Below are 25,742 nucleotides of genomic sequence, written 5' to 3'. Positions count from 1 at the left end.
GGTGGAAGCCAGATTGGCGGGGATGTAGTGTCTTGGCGTTCTCAAAGAATCGGTTCGTTGTCTATTCACCAGTCTTGATGTGATTTTGCCAAGGATGGGTGATAAAGATATCGGTCGGAGGTAAGTAGTTTGACTATTGCCAGTTTCAATTTCGCAGGGACTATACCTGTGGCCAGCGAAGAGTTAAAACAATATTGTTGATTACAGGATTGGCAATATCAATGATCTTGTGAAGGACTGCAGGTGGACATGCGTCCAACGGGGAGCCGGGTTTGCAGGCGGTTATTGCTGCCCGTGTCTGCTCAAGAGAGCTTTTTCCAAAAGGAGGTAGGAAAGGCCCCGTGCGGGTGGGATCAGGCTCTATGTCTAAAGGCTGAGTGTGTGTGATGTTGAAATCTTTTTGTATATTGAGAATTTTGTTCCTCAAAGAAGACAGAGATCTGGTTGCATAATGTCTGTGATGGGGGTATTTCCCTAACTGGCATTTTAGGGTCAGTGACGGACTTTACGATTGTGAAAATCGTTTTCTGATCATTGCTAGCATCTAGTATTTTTTTTTAAGTATTCTTTTTTGCTAGTTTGATGTGCAGGTGATATTTTTTTCTACTCTATTTAGGCCTTCTGAGGTGTATGCGCTCCTCCATTTCTGTTGCAGTTGTTTGCACTGGAGGTGGAGCTCGAGCTCAGCTAGTGTGGACGTGTAACAGGGCACTGAGATTTTCGATTTGACTTATTTGTTGACAGTTCTATCAGGGCTAGCTCATTGCTAATCGAAGTCATCCATGTATGGAAGAGTTGAGTGTCTTCCAATATGTCTCCTGATAGAGTTGGAGAGAACCTGTGAGTGGGGCAGCCATGGCCACCGTCTCAACCAATTATTCATCAGAAAGTAGGGAGATTCTGCCATTCCTGAGCCGTGGAGCAAACAACTCAGACTCCACCTCACTCAATGAGTATCATCAGACCCCCCTTGATCCTGAGCTGCAACCAGTGGAATATCACATACATCAGGCTTGGACTTTAGTTCCACATAGAGGTCTTTCATTCATTCTGCTTTATGAGTTCAGCTGACAGGATGGCTCAGTGAATTAAACACTTCTCTCTAACACCTGCTGTGACTGGCAACTCCATGACCCATGGTAAACTACGCAACAATAGATTTTGTGGCAGTAACAGAAATGTTTAGAACATTTACAAATGGCAAACACTGAAGAAGCAAGTTACCATTATATATCCACTCCCTTCACCAATGAAGGAACACCCTTGAAGCATTCAAGCATCTCACTCTTCATTATCTCATACATACATCATGCTGAGATAGTTACATATCCACAACACATCTCTCCTTTCTCTCCTCTCGGTCAGGCAATACATATTTAAGCGTTTGCGCCTCTGTAAGACTAGATCATTGGGTCAAATTCTCAAATCAGTCTTTATCTTTAGAGCTGGTGTTAGCCAACATCTTTTGCTTTTACTAACATTAAATGTATAATATATGTAGGGGCTTTCATTGTGTTAAGCTCATTGTTCTAATGCCTACTACAGCATTCATCATGAGGCAATGGGTCAGCCCACTTCAGAGCATGGGACAACTTTACTGTTAATGGCAGCTTTCTTTCCTGTCGCAAGGAGCACATTCACACACATAGTCATTTCCTATAGTGTCATGGACTACCATGGCAATGTGTGATGTGTTTAGATCAAAAACAAAATTTTGGCTTTATCTAATGGTTTTTTTTTTTACATTGATGACGGCTCAGCAGCTTCATCCAGCAATAAAGTTTTACAAAAACCATGACAAAATGAAACATCCTTGGACAAAGACAAAATGCTGGCAGCTAAAGCCACAACAATGGACTTTGTCAATGATTCTTTAGGGAAGGAACGTTTCGCTTTGGCTGCAGATGCTGCCCTGGCCCCCTATGTGTGAAAGAAGCTTTCACTGCAGTTGTCTTGGATGTACAAGTTCAGTTTATGAAGAAAGTTTGGTCTACTACTCCTAATCCTGTAACTGTTCTGTGTAAGAGAATGTGCATTGCAGCTGATTTTCCTGTACCTTTTTTGTGTGAAAGAAGTTTTCACTGCTGATTGTCTAAGCTATTTTTGGTCTAAAGGCACTAGAGAAGGTCACTCTTCAATTGCCTGTGTTGAACCTCTAAAGACTGCGATTCAAGAATGCAATGCTGCTATGTGTGTTGTGCTTGCTGGGTGCGGGAAGCTTGCACTGCTAGGTGTACAGTAGAAGATTTGTATCCCAGGGAAGTTTGAACTACTACATGTTGTGTACCTATTTGCTATGTCGGAGATGGTTGCCCTACTACTGCCCTTGCTGTGAGGGAGAGGAAAGTTTACAATGCTGTCACATACACTGTGCATTTTGTTTGTGTAGGAGATGTTTGCGCAGCTCCTTTATATACTTTAGGTCTAATGTGTGCAAGACAATCTTTCACTCCTCGTGAGTGCTATACCTATTTTACTTGCATGGCTGATGCCTCTATTGGTGCGGTTCTGTGGGTGTAAAATGTACTGTAGTGGTAAATACTCTTTACCTACACTGACTTTGAGGAAAGTGGCTATTTTTGCTACCTGTGCTGCATGCATGAAAGAAGGGTGCTGTGGTGCAGCCTCGAGAGAAAGTGTGTGTGTTTGTGTTTATTTGCTGTCTTATGAAAGTCTGCACTCTTGGTGCCTTGCTGCTCCTGTCCCGCTTGTGATGGAAGCATGCTCATATTTTGTGGTTGGTCTAGCGTGATTCTATTTCCCTGATTACAAGTGTAAGTGATAATTGCACCGGATAAATAGCGATACTGCAGGGTATGTTATTTATTCGGTGCGTTAACCGCTTCCGCGCTACCGCGAATTCCCGCTGTGCGCTGGAATTTCAAAAATAGCTTGTTTATGACAAAGCCAGCTCGTCATCCGCGCACCGCAGGTAACGTTGATGACGAGCTGGCTTTGTCATCAGCGCCGAAGGGGTTAAATAGCACCTATTACGAGTTTCTGGTGAATAACTTGCAGAATTTGGTATTTTATGCACCAAAATCAGGATGGTACAGTAAAAACCGTGCACATTTCCCCTGTTTAACTTCAGCAGGTTTGACCTGCTGAAATTTAACGAAGGGTGAAGTATTTAACGCGTTTGAGGATACCCCAGCTCGTAAATCCGACCTGTGTGTAAACAGGGGTTTATGCATGGGTCAGCATACACCGACCAACTCTTAATCAGACCCTATGTGTGCAGGTGTGAGTTGTAATTTTTTAAGTGTACCCTTAATGAATCTTTTTTCTGACACAACACTCTTATACACAGGACATGTAATACTGACTCTCCAACTCAAACAGTAATAGTTGCTGTGAAGGTACCAGGACACGCAGTACTCATCACTCCCTAAGCCACATTTGAACTTGATGGAGCGAGGTATAGAAGATTTTGTGTGCACCCCATTCAGATCCATCACCCCCATAACATAGTAATATATTAATGTTGATTGCTTTGTATTAATAAAAACACACACATTACATGTGAGAAATGCTTTGCACTAACAGGTTTGATTAACATATTAATTAGTGATGTAAAACGCATGTTTAATCTATTTTGTGCATTTAAGTGATATAATAATGCATGTCTGTGTACATTGTGCATTGCATGCTGCTTTTCTGATTCATTTTAATGGCTTGCAGTGTGATGCTTTTCTGCTAGGTAACAGTTTTAAAGGATAAATACTAGCACTGGTGGTTGGGGGGGACAGAAAACACTTATATTCTGTGTATTTACATTTTCTTTTTCTGTTTATCGTAGTTTTGGTTGGTTGCCAATTCCAAAATGGCTTCGCTTTTCTCGGTTCTGCGCACTACAAAAAACGTACATCATTTTGCTGAAAGAAACTCGTCCATGTTCTGTCTTCACTGAGAACATTTTTCAACTTCAGCTGACTATATTCGAGGACATTTGATATGAACGCTGGTGAGTGGATGTGGGCCAAAATGATAACCACGAGAACAGCTGAATGTCTGCCAAGGACAAAAGCAAAGTGCCTTCCAAAGTGACCACGTGGAAACAGCTGAATCACTGAAAATGAACATTTAAAGGCCTGATGAGGAACAGGAACTGTCGAACTTGTATTTATCAGTTTGTCAAACAAAGTTGTTCACGGACATCCTGGAAGTTAAGAAATGCATGAACAGTTGAATTTGTATCTGTCAACTTTTTAATCAGGAAGCTACTCATGGACATCCTGAAAGCTAAACAATATATTGTCAATTAACGAACATCCTGAGAGCTAATAATTGCAATCTCATGACCAATCAGAGAAAGGGAAACCGGAAAGAGTTGAAACATTTGAGGGTAGAGAGCCAGCAAATACAGTATAAATATCAGAGCAAAATTGTGGTTTAGTGTCACAGAAGCTGAACGCAGAGAGAGATGCTGTTTGCACTGCAGCTGTTTGCAGAAATGCTGGGAGCCTGAAACTATGGCAAAAGGCTCACTGATAACCCCTGTAGGTTGGAGATTCGTAACGGGACACTAGGACTGGGAAAGAGACTGCGTCCGAGGAGGGGTGGGTTAGTAAGTATAGTTTTGGGGTTTAGTGCTGGGTAGGCAGGTTTTTAGTGTAGAAATCTTTAGAATTAAATGCATGTTTTAACTATGGTTTCTCTGACCTTTTTCATGAAGAATTTCTCTTTCAGTTACATGACCAAAGATTGATTGAGCTTTTTATTTAGAGAATAGTGGAATTAATGTGAACCTGAATTTTCTCTTCATGTTTTTCATTAAACAGTTTTCTTGATTTATTTCCTGTACAAATGGCAATGCTCAGTGAGAATTAATAATAACAGCATAGATGCTAATTTTCTTTTATGCAAATTAATTACATAAAATGTTTCAAATGATTTCAGGTGTTTGTGATTCTTTAGAGTCAATTATTTATGCAAATCAATGTATTGTTGTAGTGAGGTAAAGCTGGTCATGACAATCACCATCAACTTGCTCAACTAATTGTTCTATCGACCTAATTGGCGGGGTACATTGATGCATAGATTAGTTTAGTAGGACTATTGATGCAAATAAGTGTTGGTGTTAAAAATCTGTGCTTAAAGGTATCCAGTCATAGGAGAGAATACATTCAACCCATTTTTGTTTATATATATATATTTGCAAGGGTCTGGGTTAAAGTGTGTGTGTGTGACTAGGTGTGTTGTACTTCGGTGTTATGGGCCCCACCGGAGTGACCTGGACCCTGGGTTGGTGATATTTCTGGGTGAGCGCTGCATCAGATTACTTGGTAGCAGATTAATGGTTATTATTGACTAGTTTGGTGATTAGTGATTGTTATTACCTTAGTGTATATAAAACCCCTATATTCAAAGGTTAATGTATATAGAATTTGATGTATAGAATTATGACTAACATCTGTTGAGTTCGTATTACGTTATATGTAGTCCTGAAAAGGCTTCCGAGGATTGCGTGAAGCTGGTGCCTCTGTCTGCAGGCAGAGGAAGTGTGGCAAGTGAAGTCACACAGTGCATTAGTCTGTTTCAAAAGGTAGTATCGTCGTATACTGCGGTGGTATCGTCGTATATATCACTGTTTAGGGACACTATGTGTGAAAGGATAAATGCATAGCGAGGACAGTCTATAAAATCTTGGCTTTCAAGTACAGGGATCATTACGTATCCTGATTTAAAACTTACTGCTGGGAGAGTAATAGAGCTTGACCCGAGCTTGTGAGAAGGGTAAAGGTAGAGGTAAGCGCTGCTTTATCGGCGTGTGTAAAATTCTGTGGTAGAGTAGAGGTAAGCATTGCCTACCAGAAATACAGAATACTTGCATGATTGAGAAAACTATCACTTTTGTTTAGCAAAACAGATGAATGGAGTTGTTTTGTGTAAGTTACTAACCGATTCAGTTGTATATTTTGTAAATATGGCTTCTTGAAAAACCTTGTAAAGGAGGGGTCAGTCGGCGCTGCAGAAGCTGGAGCGATGTTGACGTCAAAAGTGTTGCGGAGGGATTGGTCCATTTGACCAAGACAGAGTAAGGGCCGATTGGTGCATCAGCGAAAGCAGCAAAGTAATTGGTTAAGCACTAAGAATACGTATCTTGTTCTAATTGGTACGCTAGTGTAAACCGTGCTGTGATAGGCTGGTGTTATGGAGCAGCAACAGAAGAGTGCGCAATCTTTTGAAAGACAGGAAATTTATTATATTGGTAAAGAGAGGAAAGTTTCACTGTTTAAAAGGTAAAAAGATTGTTTGTGAAAGACAAGCCTGTAATAAAACAGGAGTGGAAACGAGTCCCTCCCCTGAGAACGCCTATATCTCATATGGCAATGAAGTATGGCTGGCACACTTGCTTGTGGGTCAAGAATTGGGTGCAATATACGGAAGGTGATGGTGAGCTTGCATTTCCTCCAGAAGGTTCTTTTAACATAAAGGTTTTGCGGCATTTGGGTGAAACAATGATAAAACTTAAGCCTAAACATAGATATAGACAATATGAAGCATTTATAGATTGGCGAGATGAGGCATATGAGAAAGAAAAACACAGATCAGAAAGAGGTTATGATTTTGGTTTGAATAAATATCAGAATAAGAATATTGAGGACAAAATATGTAGATGGGAACAGGTAGATGTACCAAATGATTTGTTTCCTGTTAGGAGTATGGGAGGATCTACAGGAGATAAAAATAAAGAGGAAGAGAAGCATGTTCAAATTTTAGACTGTAGAAACAATGACACAAAAGATGAACTGCTAGATGACATTCTGGATAACAGATCACCTTCATATCAAGGGGAGTTTGCAACAGTGGTGCCAAAGGCATCACCAGTAGAAATTACAGAAGTTTTCCAAACTATTCCAGTCCCCATAGGGAGTAATGCAATAAATAGACAGGAACCTGTTCAAACTAATAATACAGTAACAAAGTCAGAACTCCTTCCAATGAGTAGTTGGCAAGAAAGACAAGTGATAAATAGGTCAAATAATAAAGAAGAAGAAATTGAATTAGCAGTCAAAACACGAGAATTGTCTGAAAAACTAAAAGAACTGCCTATGAATATGAGAGCTTTAACAGTCCCAAAGAATATAGATTCTGAAATTTCTGTTTGCCAAAGTGAGGTAGAGGAATAACATTCACTGACCATACCATTGAATGAAGTAAAACCAGATCCTATAGGAGAATTATTATCTGGAAGTGTCAGGAATAAACTGCCTAGTGTGTACCAATTAGACATAATAACAGATCTGACAAAAACTCTGACTTACGGCTTTGGAACTGAGATACTAGCTGAAAAACAGACTGGATGGTTGCAGGGTACGGAACCTAGACAAAGATTAAACAAAGTCTCTTTGGGTCTGACAAATGAGGAGTTGGGAGAGTGGGTACAAAGTGGCTATAGAAACGATGCAGAATGCCAACAGATAGATATTGCAGAATTAAAGGTAGACATGGAGGAATTACATTCTGGAAAGGTAAGTATGAACGGATTAAAATGTCACCAGGATAAAGAGATACTCCTTATGAGTAGAAGCAATGCCTTGAAAAGTAAGGATTTGCAGGAAAAACTGGAAGAAGTTGCTAACGAGACAGGAGTAGAAATCTCCAAATGTAGGGATTTGCAAAAGCCATATAGATCAAACTTCACAGAGAAGGGCATAGAAAATGTAAACTAAGCTGGAAGAAAAGCTCAAATTAAAGAATTGCTGAGAAAAAGAAAGAAAGTTGAAAAATGGAGAAGCAGGTGGAGAAAGAAGAAAAAACGAATAGCTTATAGGGGATCATTAGCAGTTCCTGCTACTCACAAATGTGAAAATGACTACATTACCAGAGGGAATTGGTTTGCATATGAATTGACAAAATATTGCACAAAACAAGATTGTTCTTTGAATCAGACATGGGCGATGAAAGACACTTTTTCCCAATATCACATGCTTACTAACACAGCAGAAACATGGGAAGAAGTAAGGAAAGTGCAGGATCAGGCAAGTGATGAGGAAAAGGAAACATGGGTAAGAGAAGGTTACACAGAAAAAGAAGAAAATGATGTTTGGGCCTACCAAGATGAAAGAGCTGTTATGCCCAACAGTATGTTTGCCCATTTTGCACACATGTATCATGGACAGGCACAAACAGATAGGGAAACTGATCTTGCCAACAAAGTTATCAGTCTGATTAGTGAAATACTGAGCACTAAAAAGAAACTGTATTTTGCCTATTATCCAGAAGCTTCTGGAATTGGTGAACAGGTAATTGGCTCAATGAAAATCAAATTAGCAAAAATGTGTGATTGCACTGTCTTGAATTGGCTAGATGCTTTGCCCCTAGATCTAGTGACCATGCGAAATACAAATGATAGAAGGACAGATTTAAATCCTTACAAGATACTAATGGGACAAGCAATGAGAAAAACACATATACCTGGTCAACAAGACAGGCCACTGAGAAATGGACTGCAGATTTTGGATACATGTTCAGAATCAGGTGCTAAGCAACCAGAAGCTGGTAACACAAGAGAAACAGACTGTAAAACTGGTGATTTAAGACCAACAGACTGTGAGAGTGTACAGCATGGTGTAAGACTTAATGATTTTTCACCTGACAACAATTTAGAAAGTACTACAGAACTAAGTTAACAGACACAGAGACCAAATCTGTAGTACAAGTCACTGGAATGGACATATATGGCACTTCCTGATATATAAGAGGAAGCGGATAGCCAGGAAAGTCTGAGAGTGACTGTACGAGAGGTGGTCAAGGAAGAAGAAAATTTGGAAATACAGAGAGTTATCTTATCTGACACTAGAGGAGGAAAGGATGATCAGGAAAATCCAAACAAAGACTGTGAACCTATAGATAGGGATGCTTTACACATGAATTCAGGGATTACTTGAGGTGACCATAACAGTGTTACAGGAAACAATTCTGGGTTTAGCACACAAGACGAAGACGATTTTTGATGAACCATTTCCAAATAGTTAAAATAAAAGAAGGGGCAAAGGACTGAAAGTCATTCAAGTGTGGAAACACACTTTGTACATACAGTGCATATTTAGTAGATTTCATCTCTAGGATAACTTAGATACCATAGTAAATATAACATGTTTTGCTTTAAGTATAAGATATGTTTATGTTGTATAATTTTTTCCTAATGAGACTGTTAACAATGTACCAATAGTTTCCACCAGTAGATAGAATTGCACTTCATAAGGATAAGTACATTTTAGATTTAGAACTAAAGATAACATTTTTGTCGAGAACAAGTGAAATTAGAAAGAATTTGCGGTACTAACAAAAATTATTGAGAAGTGTCTGATCGAATAAAATTTAGTGGAAAATATGGGTGGTTTTGGGTTTTGGTGATGATTCACAAATCCTTTAAGGTATTCAGTATTTGTGATCATCAAAGGAGGGAAATTGATGGAGCGAGGTACAGAATATTTTGTGTGTACCCCATTCAGATCAATCACCCCCATAACATAGTAATATATTCATTTTGATTGCTGTGTATTAATAAAAACACACACATTACATGTGTGAAATGCTTTGCACTAACAGGTTTGATTAACATATTAATTAGTGATGTAAAACGCATGTTTAATCTATTTTGTGCATTTAAGTGGTATAATAATGCATGTCTGTGTACATTGTGCATTGCATGCTGCTTTTCTGCTTCATTTTATTGGCTTGCAGTGTGATGCTTTTCTGCTAGGTAACAGTTTTAAAAGATAAATATTAGCACTGGTGGTGGGGGGCACAGAAAACACTTATATTCTGTGTATTTACATTTTCTTTTTCTGTTTATCGTAGTTTTGGTTGGTTGCCAATTCCAAAATGGCTTCGCTTTTCCCGGTTCTGCGCAGTACAAAAAACGTACATCATTTTGCTGAAAGAAACTCATCCATGCTCTGTCTTCACTGAGAAAATGTTGCAGCTTTAGCTGACTAAATTTGAGGACATTTGATATGAACGCTGGTGAGTGGATGTGGGCCAAAATGATAATCACGAGAACAGCTGAATGTCTGCCAAGGACAAAAGCAAAGTGCCTTCCAAAAATGACCACGTGGAAACAGCGAAAACACTGAAAATGAACATTTATAGGCCTGACGAGGAACAGGAACTGTCGAACGTGTATTTATCAGTTTGTCAAACAAAGTTGTTCACGGACATCCTGGAAGTTAAGAAATGCATGGACAGTCAAATTTGCATCTGTCAACTTTTTAATCAGGAAGCTACTCATGGACATCCTGAAAGTTAAACAATACATTGTCAATTAACGAACATCCTGAGAGCTAATAATTGCAATGTCATGACCAATCAGAGAAAGGGAAACCGGAAAGAGTTGAAACATTTGAGGGTAGAGAGCCAGCAAAAACAGTATAAATATCAGAGAAAAATTGGGGTTTAATGTCACAGAAGCTGAACGCAGAGAGAGATGCTGTTTGCACTGCAGCTGTTTGCAGAGATGCTGGGAGCCTGAAACTATTCCAAAAGGCTCACTGATAACCCCTGTAGGTTGGAGATTCGTAACGGGACACTAGGCCTTGGAAAGAGACTGCGTCCGAGGAGGCCTCGGTTAGTAAGTATAGTTTTGGGGTTTAGTGCTGGGTAGGCAGGTTTTTAGTGTAGAAATCTTTAAAAATAAATGCATGTTTTAACTATGGTTTCTCTGATCTTTTTCATGAAGAATTTCTCTTTCATTTACATGACCAAAGATTGATTGAGCTTTTTATTTAGAGAATAATGGAATTAATGTGAACCTGAATTGTCTCTTCATGTCTTTTATTAAACAGTTTTCTTGATTTATTTCCTGAATAAATGGCAATGCTCAGTGAGAATTAATAATAACAGCATAGATGCTAATTTTCTCTTATGCAAATTAATTACATAAAATATTTTAAATGATTTCAGGTGTTTGTGATTCTTTAGAGTCAATTATTTATGCAAATCAATGTATTGTTGTGGTGAGGTGAAGCTGGTCTTGACAATCACCATCAACTTGCTCAACTAATTGGTCCATCGACCTAATTGGCGGGGTACATTGATGCATAGATTAGTTAGTAGAATTATTGATGAAAACAAATGTTGGTGTTAAAAATCGGTGCTTAAAAGGTATCCTGTCATAGGAAGGAACACACTCAACCCATTGTATATATATATATATTTGCAAGGGTCTGGGGTAAAGTGTGTGTGTGTGACTAGGTGTGTTGTACTTCGGTGTTATGTGCCCCACTGGTGTGACCTGGACCCTGGGTTGGTGATATTTCTGGGTGAGCGCTGCATCACACTGGGGCATTGCCTTCTCTTTCTCCGATGCATGCAGTTGTCAATTTCACAGATAGAGTCCTTATGGTCCACGTGCAACTAACAGTGAGATCCTGGCTGGAAGGTCAGAGGAGCGTAACATCTGTGCACTGGAGTGAAAACCCTGGATTCAGGGCCTGGACTCACCTCAGAGGATCAGACCCTCCATAGCGATCCGGGCTCAGAGCCTGAACTCTCCGCAGACACAGTCTCCACTCATAGCCCAGTTAAAATAAGAACAGAAATGATAACACCAGACCAGAGTAGTCAGTGAGAATCAGATTGACAGACCCTGAAGTGAGAATGCTGGACATAGAGTCTTCACTCACAGCAGACACAGGTCCTCATTCTTTGTAGCTCAGTAATCTGGATTTTGCTAATAAGAAAAGCTACCAACCACATTAATACTACAAGCCGAGGTATTTCACCCTGACACTTCGGCACCTGAATGCAGCGAAGATCCCAGCATGAAATACCGATCATAAGCACAAGGAAACACAGATTCATTGACTCTATTCCCCTCAATTCTGTAATCTAGAGTATCTTCTCCCAAAGAGTTACTGATGCCCCTGGTATTGGTAAATAAGGGTAAGGGGCCTGCACTCAAAGCAGAAAGAATAGAGAGAACTCTGCCCAATTCCAAGTGAGGGCCATAGAACCTGCGCTTTCATCAGACATAGTGCCTGCCCTCAAAACAGACAGTGCTCCTTCACTCATACAGCCACAGAGCCCATGCTCACAGCAGAGAGAGATTGCAATCACAGCATAAACAGGATCAGCACGGTTTCGGTGGGTTGGTGCTCCCTTTCTTTCTGCCATTTCCATTTCCAGTTGTGATACAGTTATCCCTGTTGTAAGACACTTTCCTCTGCCCTGTTGCGAGATTCTGGTTGCTATTCTATCACTTGTACTAATTCTATTCTGTGCTCTTACAACTTGGCTACTTTCCTGATTCAGTTCATGTTCTTAGCAAGATGTATTGCTTTTCTGGCCATTTCCTTTATTCTGTTAGGATTCCCCCTCTCAGGCTTTGGTTTATCCTTGCTTTTTCTAGTGTTTGTTTCCTTCTTCTGTGATGCTGAGCGCTTTCCATATATCTATTTCAGACACAGCTCCTGGTCCCTTCTATTGACTCGAGGACATTGGTTACTTTGACTTATCCTTTGCCTCTCTACAGCACCCTCCTGGTCAGTGGCATCTAAATGGCCCACCGCATCTGACACCACAGTTTATGTCTGCTTGTGTCTTGACATCGTGGTGACTCTGGGAGCAGTGGTGGTGGTTGATCAACTCTGATTCCTAGTAAGATGAAAATTAGGTTTGCGACAGTTGTCTTCCGATTCAGTTAACAAGAAGCCATATTGAGAAAGTGCTGCGATGCGACATCTTGCCAACCACAAATGCATGCTCTGCTGGCCAATCTTTATTGCTCTAGTGTGTACACATTTTTTTAACAGCAAATCCCGGCAGCTGCTGTGGCCAGTGTCTAGCTCATCTGATGCTTGCATGCTAAAATAAACAGAAAGATAAAGTAATATCAGAATGCTTGCGTGCTTGCACTTTTAGACCAGTTTCAAACATGGAGCAAAATACTTTCTATCACCAATGCAATCTGCAAATAATGTCATCTTTCTTGAAATGCTGTGGGCTGATACCAAAACATAACAAACACTCCATTGAGTTAATGCCTGAAGGAGCTCACCTAAACAAGCCTGTGGTTCCGTGGATTCTGGACCCACGTCATAAACATCATCGTAGCATGACAATTTTGGTATCAGCAGACCGAAAATGACAAGTATACTATATATGAGTATTTTCGGCGTGTTCGAGTGACGAGATCACCATGAAATCAGGTATTCCGTTCTGAACCCTCGGGTTCCATTTTGTGCACAGCAGCCATTTTGTGGTTGCCCTCACATAGGCCGATGACTAAGGCCAAGCGAGTCTTAAGGACACGCACACCTTCAGCTGACTTCTGTGTGACCTGGGCAAGCTGACTCCACTGCCCGAAGCCAAACCTGCTCGACCAGTTCCTTTCCGAGTAGCTGATCAAAGATTAAGCATCAAGGCACAGGACACCATAAACCTTTATTGCATACAACTATGTCTTATCTTACTCACACCTGTCTCTGCTCCTTTCTTTATGGCCTGTTTACGATGGGGATGTGCCCGTTTTTATTATGGGTTTGTTCAGCTTGTGTAAGAAGGAATGTTGTTTTTTTTGCATGCTTGCAAAAGCTAGGACTGCCACTTACTTTTGTGCTGAGTCATGTAACACTAAAACATATAAAAGGCCTCTGTCCTCTGTATTCCTCAGACTACCTCATTCAGTTGCTACGGCTTCTGTGTGACGTGGCCTCACTATGTTAAGTTTAATAAAGATGTCTTTTCATATTACAGCTTCTGTGCCAAGTTCTTTATTATATTAGTAAGTATTCCCTGAGAATGAAAATCCCAGTACTTCAAATGGCGCGGCCAACGCGGGGCTCATCAGAGAAGTGGCTTTCTGTGGGAGTGATCTTGTCAGGAGACTGAAATAAACTGAGGAGGACAGAACAGGATTCTACTAAGAAGGTACTCTGTGAACAGGGATTCTGGAGATTCTTTGATTCTGCAGCCCAGTATATTTCTGATCTTCCTGATTTTGATCCTCCACATGATGTCACTCCTGACTGAGAACCTTTTTGGTGTGAGTATTCTTAAAAAGACCGTTAGGTCATGTAGAACTTGACAGTTAGAATTTGGATAACCTTTTTGGTTAGTAAAAGTAAAAGCTAAGTATAAGTGGGTCGCTCCCAGTCCTTTGTTCCTTGTTCCTTAGGTTGGTTCTTAGTTTGTTTTGTCCTTAGTTTTTATTTGCATATTGCAATTTTCAAAAACCGAGGGTCTTGTATATTTACGAGTGTATCGATAGAGATAGCCCCTTGAAGTTTGAAGCTAGAATAGTGAGCTATAAGATGCCTGATCTTAGCAAATTTGGAGCTTTGTGTTGGCCAACTTTGTATACGTTTGGATTAGCCGGTTTCCCCTAAAGGGAAATATATAAAAAAGGTTTCTTTAAAAGTCCCAACATCATGACATTTGTATTTCTGCTCTAAAAAAATAATGTCTGCTAGTCACTGTTATTTGACAGAAAACGAAGTGTTGCATTACGTCTTAAAGACAAAAAAATAAGATGCAGCCTTTTACTAAAATTTTAAAGCCTACATGAATAAGTAAGAACGATTTGCCAATTAAGAATTATTTTTTATCTTGGAGACTGTGGCACAAGGCTAACATGCAGTGTCAGGGAAAGGATTTTACTTTTGGAAAGTTAAAAGGGCTTCATGTTGCAAGGTGACTGACAAGATGGTAACAGTTAAGTAATGGAAATTCATTTTTGTGTTTCTTAATGTGTATCATGTTTTGTCTTCTGGTTAAAAGTTATAATTGATATTCGTTTGTTATCAGAAATGTCTCTCTTTTGTGTGCTGTGTATTTTTTTCTTTTCGCTTCTGCTCACAGATCATTCATGGATTGCTCTGGGGGATTTTAAGCCTAACAAGACACGTGAGTTTCGTTGGTTGAAATGAGGTGGGTTTTTTTGCGCAACTCCTTTGGAAAGAAATGTCCATGCGTTTTTCATGTTTGTGTATTTGGTTCTATCATGAATTGTTCTTGCTGGTTTTGTGTGTCTCTCAGTTGTATTTGACAGCAGATACCCACTAATTGGTGATCTGCTGTCAAAAAGGAGGGTAAGGATTTTAAACCTGACACGGTATTATGCGTCACCGCTCATTTATATATGCTATTGTTTTACAGCGAGTATATCTGATGGCTTGACGTCCGTTTTGTGCGTTTTTGCATGTTTTATGTTTTATGTTGCTGCTTAAGAAATTATTACAAGTTCACCTGTGTTGTTGTGAGGGGACATGTATGACGATACGTGTCGCTGTACAACAGTTGGGTAAAATTTTCGCTGATACTAAAATTCACAGATATGATTTTTTTTCATATTGTGAACCAGACAGATAACACTTCACCAGTGTATGTCAAATTTGGCTATAAGTATTGAAGAAAAATAAACAGCAAATTGTGTTATTTGTAGTCACAATACTGCCCTTTCCTGTAAGGAACAGGCAGCCCTAAATTATGTATCCTGATTGGACGCAAGGATAAATTATAGATCTGTGACTCTTGTACATGGTGACCTAATTTCTATATTACATTAGTCAGTTTTATTCTGCTTCCTAAGTAGTATATGGCTTTGGACCGTAAAGGAAACCAGGTTTCATTTTTTCCTGAAGAAGGAACTGGAACATTAGATGAAACTACCGTATATGGTGTAGCGGCCAGCGCTAGAGTTAAAATTGTATACTATTGTGATTTTTTTGTGTATCTTCCATACTCTTGGTATTGTGTCACATGTCTGACTACCACCCAAGCGCATCGTGCCTAGTCATTGGGGATTTTAGCTGTGTCCTAGTCCCATTTCTCTTTTCCGTATTCCTTTCACCAGTCAGCTTTTATTATTATTAGTGTATTGTTCAGGTTCACACTTTCAGATTGCAGTAATGTACCATGGACCCCCATCTTATGTATAATTCCCTTTTGCATAACCAGACTGTTTTCCCCGATAATCTGCATTATGCGATTTTTCTTTTGAGATGTTCTAGATGAGGAATTTAGGAACACCTATATGTAATCATTGAGATAAAATGTGTTTGCTCCATTAGACGATGCCACTATGTGTGAGGACATCCATTCAGATAGAATTCCCATGTCACTATCTACCCTTAGATGATGGAGGATATGCTCTCATACGGAAACCCAATTGAAAAGCCTAGAGACACTGTTTTGCCTACTGCCTTTATATTTGTATTGCTTTTTGAGAATGACAATGTATTCTAGACCACAATTGTCCCATGGCGTATTGCCACTCCTTTGAAGATCGCAGGCCACCTGTTTTGCAGTCCCCTTGTTATACAATGAACTGTTTAAAGCATCGCACTTGCTTCATCAGAAGGCGTTCAACATCAGAAAAGAAGGAGGAGCTGGTTTTGCCACAGAACCAGAATTTCAGTGCAAAAGAGCGCCTGTCATGTGCTGGTTAACCTCTGACAGTGTGCAGTCCCTTGAGCCCCTTGGGCTGAGTTTTGGCCACGCACCCCTTTTTTCCTTTGCTTCAACGGAAGTGCAGTGCACCGGAAGATCCAAGACTGGCAAAAGGCACTACATTCTGGTGCCCATGAAAGAGCAGCCTGAGCGTCCTCTGACACTGAATGATGAGTGTTGGAGCCTGAGAATGGTCCCGGGTCTGCACGAGATGATCTGTGCCCATGACCTATGAAGAGCACAATATCTGTAGTGTCTGCCGCAGAGGAGAGATACTGGTGCACTGCCTTGAGACATTGAGACTTTTTAAATGAGCTATGAGTGTTTGCCAGGAGGGCACTCCAACAGATACTGAGCATTTTTTTCATGGGAGGCCTGAATTCAAAGGCCCATGCAACAACGGGAGCAGACTTGATGGACAATAGAAGCCTGCCAGAGAGGCTTTTTGAACGGACTCTGGGCATAGTTGGTTTCACAAGAGGTTTCCGTGGGATTGTATAGACTAAGTGTTAGGAGAATGATTCTTATTGTTCTGCTGGCATTGTTTTAAAGTAGTATTCTGTTTAGTAAAAGCAGAATAAAGTCCATTCTCTGTGGAAGAGTATCCCCTTCTCACCTCAGAGCATTAATGAGGGTCACCACTGTTTCACTTGAACATATAATAAATTACTGAAATGCATAGGAAGCCCTAAAATGTTACTAGATAATTCTAGGATTTACTTTTGCTTAGGGTTGTGAAAAATTATGATTTTGTTTGTAATAGTGGTCACTACTTTCTTCTGTTGTCTATTTGTTCTTAATAACATGATTTCTAGTGTTTTTTAAACACGACGTTGTCTTTTATGGGTGGCATTGTATTTTTCTACTCAATTGACATCTGTACCCACCTCCCAACCTATGTCTCTTCATACTACTACTTCTTTGCATTCTTTCCATATTTTACCTGAACATGGACTAGTTAGGAGGTCAGAGTTTACTGATAATTCCTTTTGTACAGTTTCTGCATCAACACCAGTTAGTAGTGAACATCACTAATTGTTGGGTGTGGTTTTATGCCACATACTACAGATAGAGGTATTCCCTATTTGGTCCTGCCATATATGGCCTCTGTGCTACTACGTGTGTAAGGAGACCTGTCCCGAGAGAGAGAGTTGCTAAGTAATAGGATTATGCTTCAGCAACATCTTGATGATTTGATGAATATAGACCTGGACTCAGATTAGCATGAGTATAAGTTATTGCCTATGTAAGGGCAAAAGGAGGGTCTGTGGTTCCGTGGATTCTGGACCCACGTCATAAACATCATCGTAGCATGCCGATTTTGGTATCAGCAGACCAAAAATGACGAGTATACTATATACAATTATTTTCGGCGTGTTCGAGTGACGAGATCACCATGAAATCAGGTATTCCGTTCTGAACCCTCGGGTTCCATTTTGTGCACAGCAGCCATTTTGTGGTTGCCCTCACATAGGCCGATGACTAAGGCCAAGCGAGTCTTAAGGACACGTACACCTTCAGCTGACTTCTGTGTGACCTGGGCAAGCTGACTCCACTGCCCGAAGCCAAACCTGTTCGGCCAGTTCCTTTCCCAGTAGCTGATCAAGATTAAGCATCAAGGCACAGGACACCATAAACCTTTATTGCATACAACTATGTCTTATCTTACTCACACTTGTCTCTGCTCCTTTCTTTATGGCCTGTTTACGATGGGGATGTGCCCGTTTTTATTATGGGTTTGTTCAGCTTGTGTAAGAAGGAATGTTGGGTTTTTTGCATGCTTGCAAAAGCTAGGACTGCCACTTACTTTTGTGCTGAGTCATGTAACACTAAAACATATAAAAGGCCTCTGTCCTCTGTATTCCTCAGACTACCTCATTCAGTTGCTACGGCTTCAGTGTGACGTGGCCTCACTATGTTAAGTTTAATAAAGATGTCTTTTCATATTACAGCTTCTGTGCCAAGTTCTTTATTATATTAGTAAGTATTCCCTGAGAATGAAAATCCCAGTACTTCAAGCCAATGCCTGAAGGAAGCTGGCCCAACCCCCCTTCTCACTAACTTATATGTCATTTTATGTTATGCCAATTTGTAACATACAATAATCATCCATGAAGCTATCCTGGTGGTTCAGCAGGAGTATAGCTGAGTGGTACCCATAGAGTTATTCAAAGAGCCAGGTCTGCACCTTTCTGCGGAACTCAAGATGTGCTGAGGGAGGCTGCTCCCTGTTTTTGGTGCAATGTGTGAGAATGAGCGGTCTCCTGTTCTGCTTTCGTGAATGGTGGGGATTTGTGCAAGTGAGGCTGAGGTGTCAGGCAGGTTGGAAATAGTGTATACGGTTGTTCTGGTATGCTGGACTAGTGTTGTGTAAGGCTTTGTATGTGTGCGTGCGGAGTTCCAATTGGCTGTATTTGTGAATGGGGAGCCGGTGGAGTTCTCTGATGTGGGGTGAGATGTGGGTGCGGCATGGAAGGTAGGGTGTGAGTCATGCAGTGGCATCCTGGATGGTGTGATATCTCTATAAGAACTGCTTGGAGATTCTGGCAGGGGTAGTCAAAGCCCTCTGTAGCCAGAACCACAACTACTGGTACAGTTCTTTCATATGGGGCAGTACTGCAGTATGACAAAGCAGGCAATCTCTCACCAGCACCCACTAGTAAAATATTCAAAGCTGTCACAGGGCAATGCACAAGAACAGAACTGCTGTGACACCTTGCTATGTATAAAACCCCTTTACGAGTATTATTTGCAAAATAGCTTTATGACCTAAGGTAAATCACAAATAGTAGGGGGCATGAAAAATGAACCCACCATGTATTTGGGAGTCACAGGGGCATGCAACATACTTTGTGACCAGAATTGCAGTCGTAAACCACTGAAGAATTACCGAGACCTCATGTGGGGTGGTAACTGATTAACAAAGGGGAAGTTGTGCCCTGGGGACAGCTTCACCATTTAGGAATCATAGAGGACAGACTTGGGGGAGGAAGTCATGTTCGAAGGAACCACTGCTTGTTTACCCGATGGGTTCCTAAACAAGAAACAGTTTTTTTGCTTTAAAAAAAAAAAAGGATCATGGTCTATTATCGTTTGCAGACCCCCATCCTTGGCTTTGCAGCAATTCACTGGAGTCATAAATTGTGATCTGCCTATTTGGCATTCATTATTAGGCAGGCGTTTTCTGACACTCTGCAAATTTGTATTTTGTAATGGACCTATTAAAACACAGGTTGAATTGCAAATTACATCCCCCTTAATAAATTAATCGATGTGCAATTTAGATATCCCTGGTTTGAAAACTGACATAGCATATCAGGGTCATTGTTTAGAGCAAGTTCACAGCCACTATTAAGAGCTGCAAAACTGTTCCCCTGCTTGGGAATGAGGTAGAGCTTTGGGGGACTTTGAAAAACCTCAAACTAAACTCATAACAAATGGGAAATCTGATTGACTAATAATGTCCTATTTGCATGCTGCTGAAAATTGCAACAGGTTTCGCTCAAGGTATTTGTTTAGACACCACAGGCGGCGCTGCAGAGTGCCAGTATTGGCAAGTTCCAAGACAGTCTAGACTTGATAACACATCATGCCTCTTTCTTCCACCACGCTACACTTACTTTCATTTTATCTCCCTCTTGCAGGTTCTCTTCCTTTCCTGTTTCCTCCCTTTGTTACTTGTTTTCTATCTCTTCTTCCTTCTTTCTCCCATTGTAGGCTTTCTCTCTCTTGCACAAAAGTTAAAGCTGATGATGAAAAATAAGTCCTGATCACCAAACATGAGTGCCTGTGCCCATCACTTCCAATCACCGGCACAAATTAAGCAACGGACATGCCAGCGGGGACTTTATATATGTTGCAATTACAGTATGCATATTTTGAAGCAACGGTGGCAATGCTACCAAATACTGTTAAAAGCAAAAGGAACAAATAGGGGGTGAAATGCTGAACAATGCGCACATTCACCCTCAGTCACAAAGATCTGGGTTTAATTAATCTTTGTTTTGCTCACTACGTCACCCCAGTTTGAACCCAGCCATATGCAAATCAGTCTTGACCCTGTGGCTCCTGGGAACAGTCCAGCCCACACTGCTAAGCCGGATCCTCCTTGGACCAGAAACAAGAATCCTGGGTCTGGTTTCAGGGTATCACCCCATATCAGTCAGGCTTTCTTGAATCCAGTGGCGCACGGGACCCACATCTGGGTATACTGTTAAACATACCGTTCAGAAAGCAAAAAGTTTAAGATTGCAGGCATCACTCATGGTAGCGCAGGCACAGCGTGAAGCCCTAGAGAGGGCCTATTGCTCACCATACTTAATTTGCTTGATATACCAAAGGCTAGTAAATATTTGTAATACAAACATCAGAGAATGTGAGCTCAGAGCTTAAAGCAAGGAGAATGGTTGGCTGCGGGTAGGAGTTTGTAAAATGATGGAAAGGATATATCAATGGATGGATTAAACACATGAAAAATCATTTTAAGCTGTCTGGTTGTAATGTTTGAATCTCATTGAGTAAACCTACGGAGATGCAAGACTGACCTAAATCATGCATTACAGTTGAAAATGTTTTTGCAACTCTATATTGTTGTCATGCCAATGTATGATCTATTGACATGAGGCACAAATGAATTAGGAGTCACCATTGGCTTTCAACACTGCCTGAACTTCCACCAACCCTCCAGACACCTGCGCTCCGCCTCCCTCGCCCACACTCTGCGAATCCGCAGACGCTATGCTGGAGGACGCTCCTTTTCCTACCTCGTTGCCAAGTCCTTGTAAAACCTTCCCCTGCACCTCCGGAAATCATCTTCTCTCCCTGAATTCAGAAAAGGACTCTATACCTGGCTGTTCAACTGAGCCCAGTAAGAATTTAGCACCTGGATACCCTTGGCGGTGATTAGCTTCTCTCTACAAGTCCAAGTTGGTTGATTGAATATACACATGAGCAACTCACGTGATTAGTGTTGATTCTACTTTGCACTCTTGACGTAGCATTTCTTTGTTTTGAATTCAGTGATTCTATGGCAGGACCGGAGGCTCAGATTATGCTTTTTCTTTCTTCGCATTTATTACAAACTTGAAAACACAGCAGCCTTAGAAAAGCTCATAATGCAGAGAAATGCTTCAAAAACAACAATAAAGCATTTTTTGTCATATAACTCAAGGAAAAACAATGTCTCTGGGACTACAACTCCCATTGCGATAACATAACAGTCCAAAACGGAGTCCTTCCTCTATGTCCACAATCCATAGATAGGCAGTCCTTTCTCCCTGTTCCTCCTCTTTCTTCGCTGCTTCCGCAGCCAGTTAAGTGTTTTTCTCTTTCCCTCTCTCAGTTGTGGGTTAGGGGATTTGTACAGTATTTGTGATTGTTGATTTTGGGGCAAAAAGGGTCTCTGTTGCTAATACTTTTATTTCAGAGCCCATTCTGGTCGCGGAAGCGCCGTTTCGCTTCCTTCGCGACTGTTTCCCGGCTTGTGTGTTGCGGTGCGCAGTCAGCCGCTAGGGGGCGCGGCCGCGTCTCGTTGGTCTCCAGCGCGGGTTTCTCCTCACAGAGGAGCCGCGCTGAGGAGACCAACCGCCGCGGAGCCGAGCCCTCTCCTCTGCCTCATGAAACGCCCGTATACCGGGTCTGTACCGTCTTGCCCCATATCTGAACGCCCCGGTGGGGGTCTGTATTGCGGTGTTCTACCGCGTTAACGCCGGATTGGCAGGTTTTGCACTCGTTTTGTTTGGTGTGGCAGTGCGCGGTGAGGCAGTTGACCTGGTCCCCCTGGGGTGGGTCTGCGCACTGGGGGTTGTGAGTGCACCCTAATTTTGCCAGTCCCTGGCAACCACAACTGTTGCAGTCCTCCGGTCTGCCCTAAATTCTCAGTGACACCCAAGCTATTGGGTAGAGTGTAAAACCCCTAAAGCTTCCTGTGTGCAGCATGGAGGACGACTATTATGGGGGTGATTCTCAGTCCTATCTGCAGGATGAGGACTTCTACCACGCAGTAGACAGCTCCATCTACCGCTGCGTGACAGAGGTGGTAGCCCCTATGGAGGAGCGTCTTTCGGCGCGCATAGTTGAGGAATGCGCCAAGTTAGCTCAGGCGCAGTCGGAAATCCCTTATGCCCTCCCAGGTTCATCAGGTGAGGGCCCCCCTGCGCCTAAGAAACCCTGCAAAGGTGGGTTGTCGGAGGGTGCTCAGGGGGTGGACAAGGGTGCCTTTGAGCGTCTGCGTGATGCATTTTTGGCTAAGGCGACCGAGTCCCCACCTGACCAGCCTGCGGCCCCCGCCTCGGTGGTGGCTACTGGGACTGCCCCTTCGTCTCCGAGAGACTCCCAGGATTCGGACGGGGACGAGGAATCGGTGCGTTCCTGGCGACCTTCGGGCTCGGCCGCTGAGTTACCGCGGGACAGCTCAGGTATGCTGGACCCGGATGAAATCATGCATCCGCGGTCCGCGGCCTGGGCCCCGGGTGACAAGGTGGCAAAGTTCGTGGCTAGTCGGTTGCGCAAGCCTCTGGAGCAGGAAGCCAGGGGATGTCTCCGTGGGGAATGTCCTAGGCCCACCTTGGAAGGGAAAGTTGCCATGACACCGGATTTAGATGCAAAGATGGCAACGTTTCTGGCAAAGTTTATGAAGGATCCGCGTAGGGGCATTGACAGATCCTGGCGGTCGTGCCAAGACAAGATGCTTGACGCAGTAGGGCCCATTACTAAGATCCTTGACATGGCGGAGGAGGCTAAAGTTACTGGCTCCGCCATCGACCCCGACGTCTTGTCAAATTGGGCGCAGAGGGTAATTGTTTTCTTGGGCAATGCCAACTGCGCCCTTTCCACCGAACGGCGGAGGTCGTTCCTGATTAAGCTAGATCCTAAGTTAGGAGACTTAGCCTCTTCGGAGGCAGGAGCGGTTGCCCAAGGTGGTCTCTTCGGAGAACCGTTCATTAAAGAGTTAGGGAAGTTCGTGTCTACCTTCACGTCCCTTGACAGAGCTCAGTCCAGTATCAAACGCGTGTTCCAGCAGCGTTTCTCTCAAGGGGCCGGTCGCGGTAGGGGCCGCGGGACCGGCCGTGGCGGGCAGAATGCCGGCAACAGAGGGCAAGGCTCCGGGCGAGGTCAGTACAACACCTCAGCCAACTTCAACTCCTTCTATCCTACAAGAGGGCAGCGTTTCGGAGGTCGAGGCTTCAGAAGGAACTCCAACGCTTCCAACACACACGGTGAGTGTTATCCCCGCAGAGCAGGTTCAGATTGGCGGCCGACTAGCGGCCTTTTGGAGGGCGTGGGTAGAACTTACGGCGGATGCTTGGGTACTGCAAACTATCCGCGGGTTTCATATCGAATTCTACGATCAACCTTTTCAGGAATGCGCCCCGCGCCCTATAACCTTTTCAGTGGCCGATGCCCAGTTGATAGACGAAGAGGTCGCGGAGCTTCTCCGCAAAAGGGCCGTTCGCCAATCAACTCGGCACCCGTCTGGTTTCCTCAGCAATCTTTTCCTAGTGGACAAGCCAGGCGGAGGTCGTCGTCCGGTGATCAATCTCAAAGAATTCAATGGGTGGTTGGTCTATCACCATTTCAAAATGGAGGGAATTCATCTCCTTCGAGATATCCTCCTCCCACGGGATTGGTTTGTACGGTTGGATCTCAAGGATGCTTATCTTGTGGTTCCAATCTACCCTCCTCATCGTCGCTTCCTCCAGTTCCTTTGGCGGGAACAGGTGTTCGAATTCACGGCTCTTCCGTTCGGTCTATCCTCGGCCCCGTGGTGTTTCACCAAAGTGTTACATCCCGTGGTGGAGTTTTTGCGAGCGCAGGGAATTCGCCTAATCGTCTATCTAGACGACATTTTACTGATGGCACAATGTCCACGCAGTTTGCTTTCTCAGCTGGACCGGACGGTCGACCTGCTCCAAGAGCTCGGTTTCGTCATCAATGGAGACAAGTCGGTCCTCGTACCCTCTCAGAAGGTAGAATTTTTGGGGTTTGTCGTAGACTCCGTCGATGCTTCCCTGAGTCTTCCGTCCCGGAAGATGTCCAAGATCAAGCACGTCTTGCGACAGACAATTACGAGGTCTCACACATCGTTGCGTCAAGTTGCCAGAGTGGTGGGCCTGCTATCGTCCTCGATTCAGGCCATCTTTCCGGGCCCTCTACACTACAGGGCTCTCCAGCGCCTCAAAGCTTATCACTTACGCAGGGGCGTGTCCTACGACCAAATGGTTCCTCTATCGGAAGAGGTCAAGGAAGAAATGTTGTGGTGGCTTACCCACATGGAAGCCTGGAATGGTCGGGCAATTTTCGGATCTTCCCCGGACCTCGTCATCGAATCCGATGCCAGCAGAGTCGGTTGGGGAGCGCGCTGTGGGGATTTTTCGACAGGCGGCACTTGGTCCTTGGAGGAACAGAAGTTGCATATCAACTGTCTAGAGCTTCTGGCGGGCTCCTTTGCAGTACGCTGCTGGACCAGGGACTCAGTGAAGTCGTGCGTACTGTTAAAAATGGACAATGTTTCAGCAGTGCGGTATGTGAACCACCTGGGGGGAGCGAGGTCCCGTGCGCTGGCGAATTTGGCGAAGCAGTTCTGGGATTACTGTCTAGAACGTCACGTATCGGTGACGGCGGAGTACCTGCCGGGTCAGGCCAACCAGGTGGCAGACTGGCACTCCAGGTACCTTCGAGATTCCAGTCTGTGGATGTTGGATGTCCAAGTCTTTCGCTGGCTCAACGGGCTGTGGGGTCCTTTCTCACTGGACCTGTTTGCGTCCCGCTTGGATCATCAACTCCCGAGATTCTTCAGTTGGAGGCCGGATCCGCTGGCAGAAGCCACGGATGCGTTTCTCCAGGACTGGAGCAAGGAGAAGCCCTTTGCGTTTCCACCTTTTTCGATGGTGATGCGGACAGCGGCGCAGGTTCGCCGGCAGGAAGTGGAGCTGGTGTTGGTGACGCCGCTCTGGAGGTACCAAGTCTGGTTTCCAGTTCTTCTGGAACTTTCCTGGGATTCTCCAATCCTACTCCCCCGGTTTCCTCACCTGCTCCTCAACCCGGATCGAGATCCTCATCCTCTCATCGTTCAGGGCTCTCTCCGCCTCATGGCATGGAGGCTTTCAGGAGACGTTGGTCGCTCCCGGGCCTTTCGAGACCAGCTGAAGGTCTGTTATCCAAGGCCTGGGCTGCCAGTACGTCGAAGCGCTACAAATCCGCTTGGTCTAAGTGGGTGCGTTGGTGTCTTCGACGGAGTTTGGATCCCTTGGTCGCAGGGCTCGTACCCGTGCTGAATTATTTGGCGGAATTGGCCGTGGGTGGTTTTGCCTACCGCACGATTAATGCTGTGCGTTCAGCTATAT

At 43.1% G+C, this 25,742-nt stretch overlaps 1 protein-coding gene and 1 long non-coding RNA gene across 8 annotated transcripts in view; one reads left to right on the top strand and one right to left on the bottom strand.

Moving 5' to 3' along the window:
• LOC144762888 (uncharacterized) overlaps positions 1–25,742 on the top strand; it is a 438,864-nt gene that overhangs the window by 212,218 nt on the left and 200,904 nt on the right. The gene's annotated exons all lie outside the window — the stretch shown is intronic.
• The window catches only part of LOC144762887 (uncharacterized), a 258,891-nt gene that overhangs the window by 172,429 nt on the left and 60,720 nt on the right, over positions 1–25,742 (bottom strand). Inside the window, exon 2 of one of the 7 annotated variants that reach the window (XM_078648187.1) lies at positions 20,019–20,144. The exons of the other annotated variants lie outside the window; for them this stretch is intronic. Within the exon in view, the coding sequence (XP_078504313.1) occupies positions 20,019–20,024 (6 nt within the window). The 5' untranslated portion in view covers positions 20,025–20,144. The remainder of the gene's footprint in view (positions 1–20,018; positions 20,145–25,742) is intronic. 7 annotated transcript variants of the gene reach the window in all.

The sequence above is a fragment of the Lissotriton helveticus genome, chromosome 6, assembly GCF_964261635.1.
Source record: "Lissotriton helveticus chromosome 6, aLisHel1.1, whole genome shotgun sequence".
NCBI lineage: Eukaryota > Metazoa > Chordata > Amphibia > Caudata > Salamandridae > Lissotriton > Lissotriton helveticus.
The sequence above is the reverse complement of the archived record's forward strand: the minus strand, read 5'-3'. Positions and strand labels throughout refer to the sequence as shown.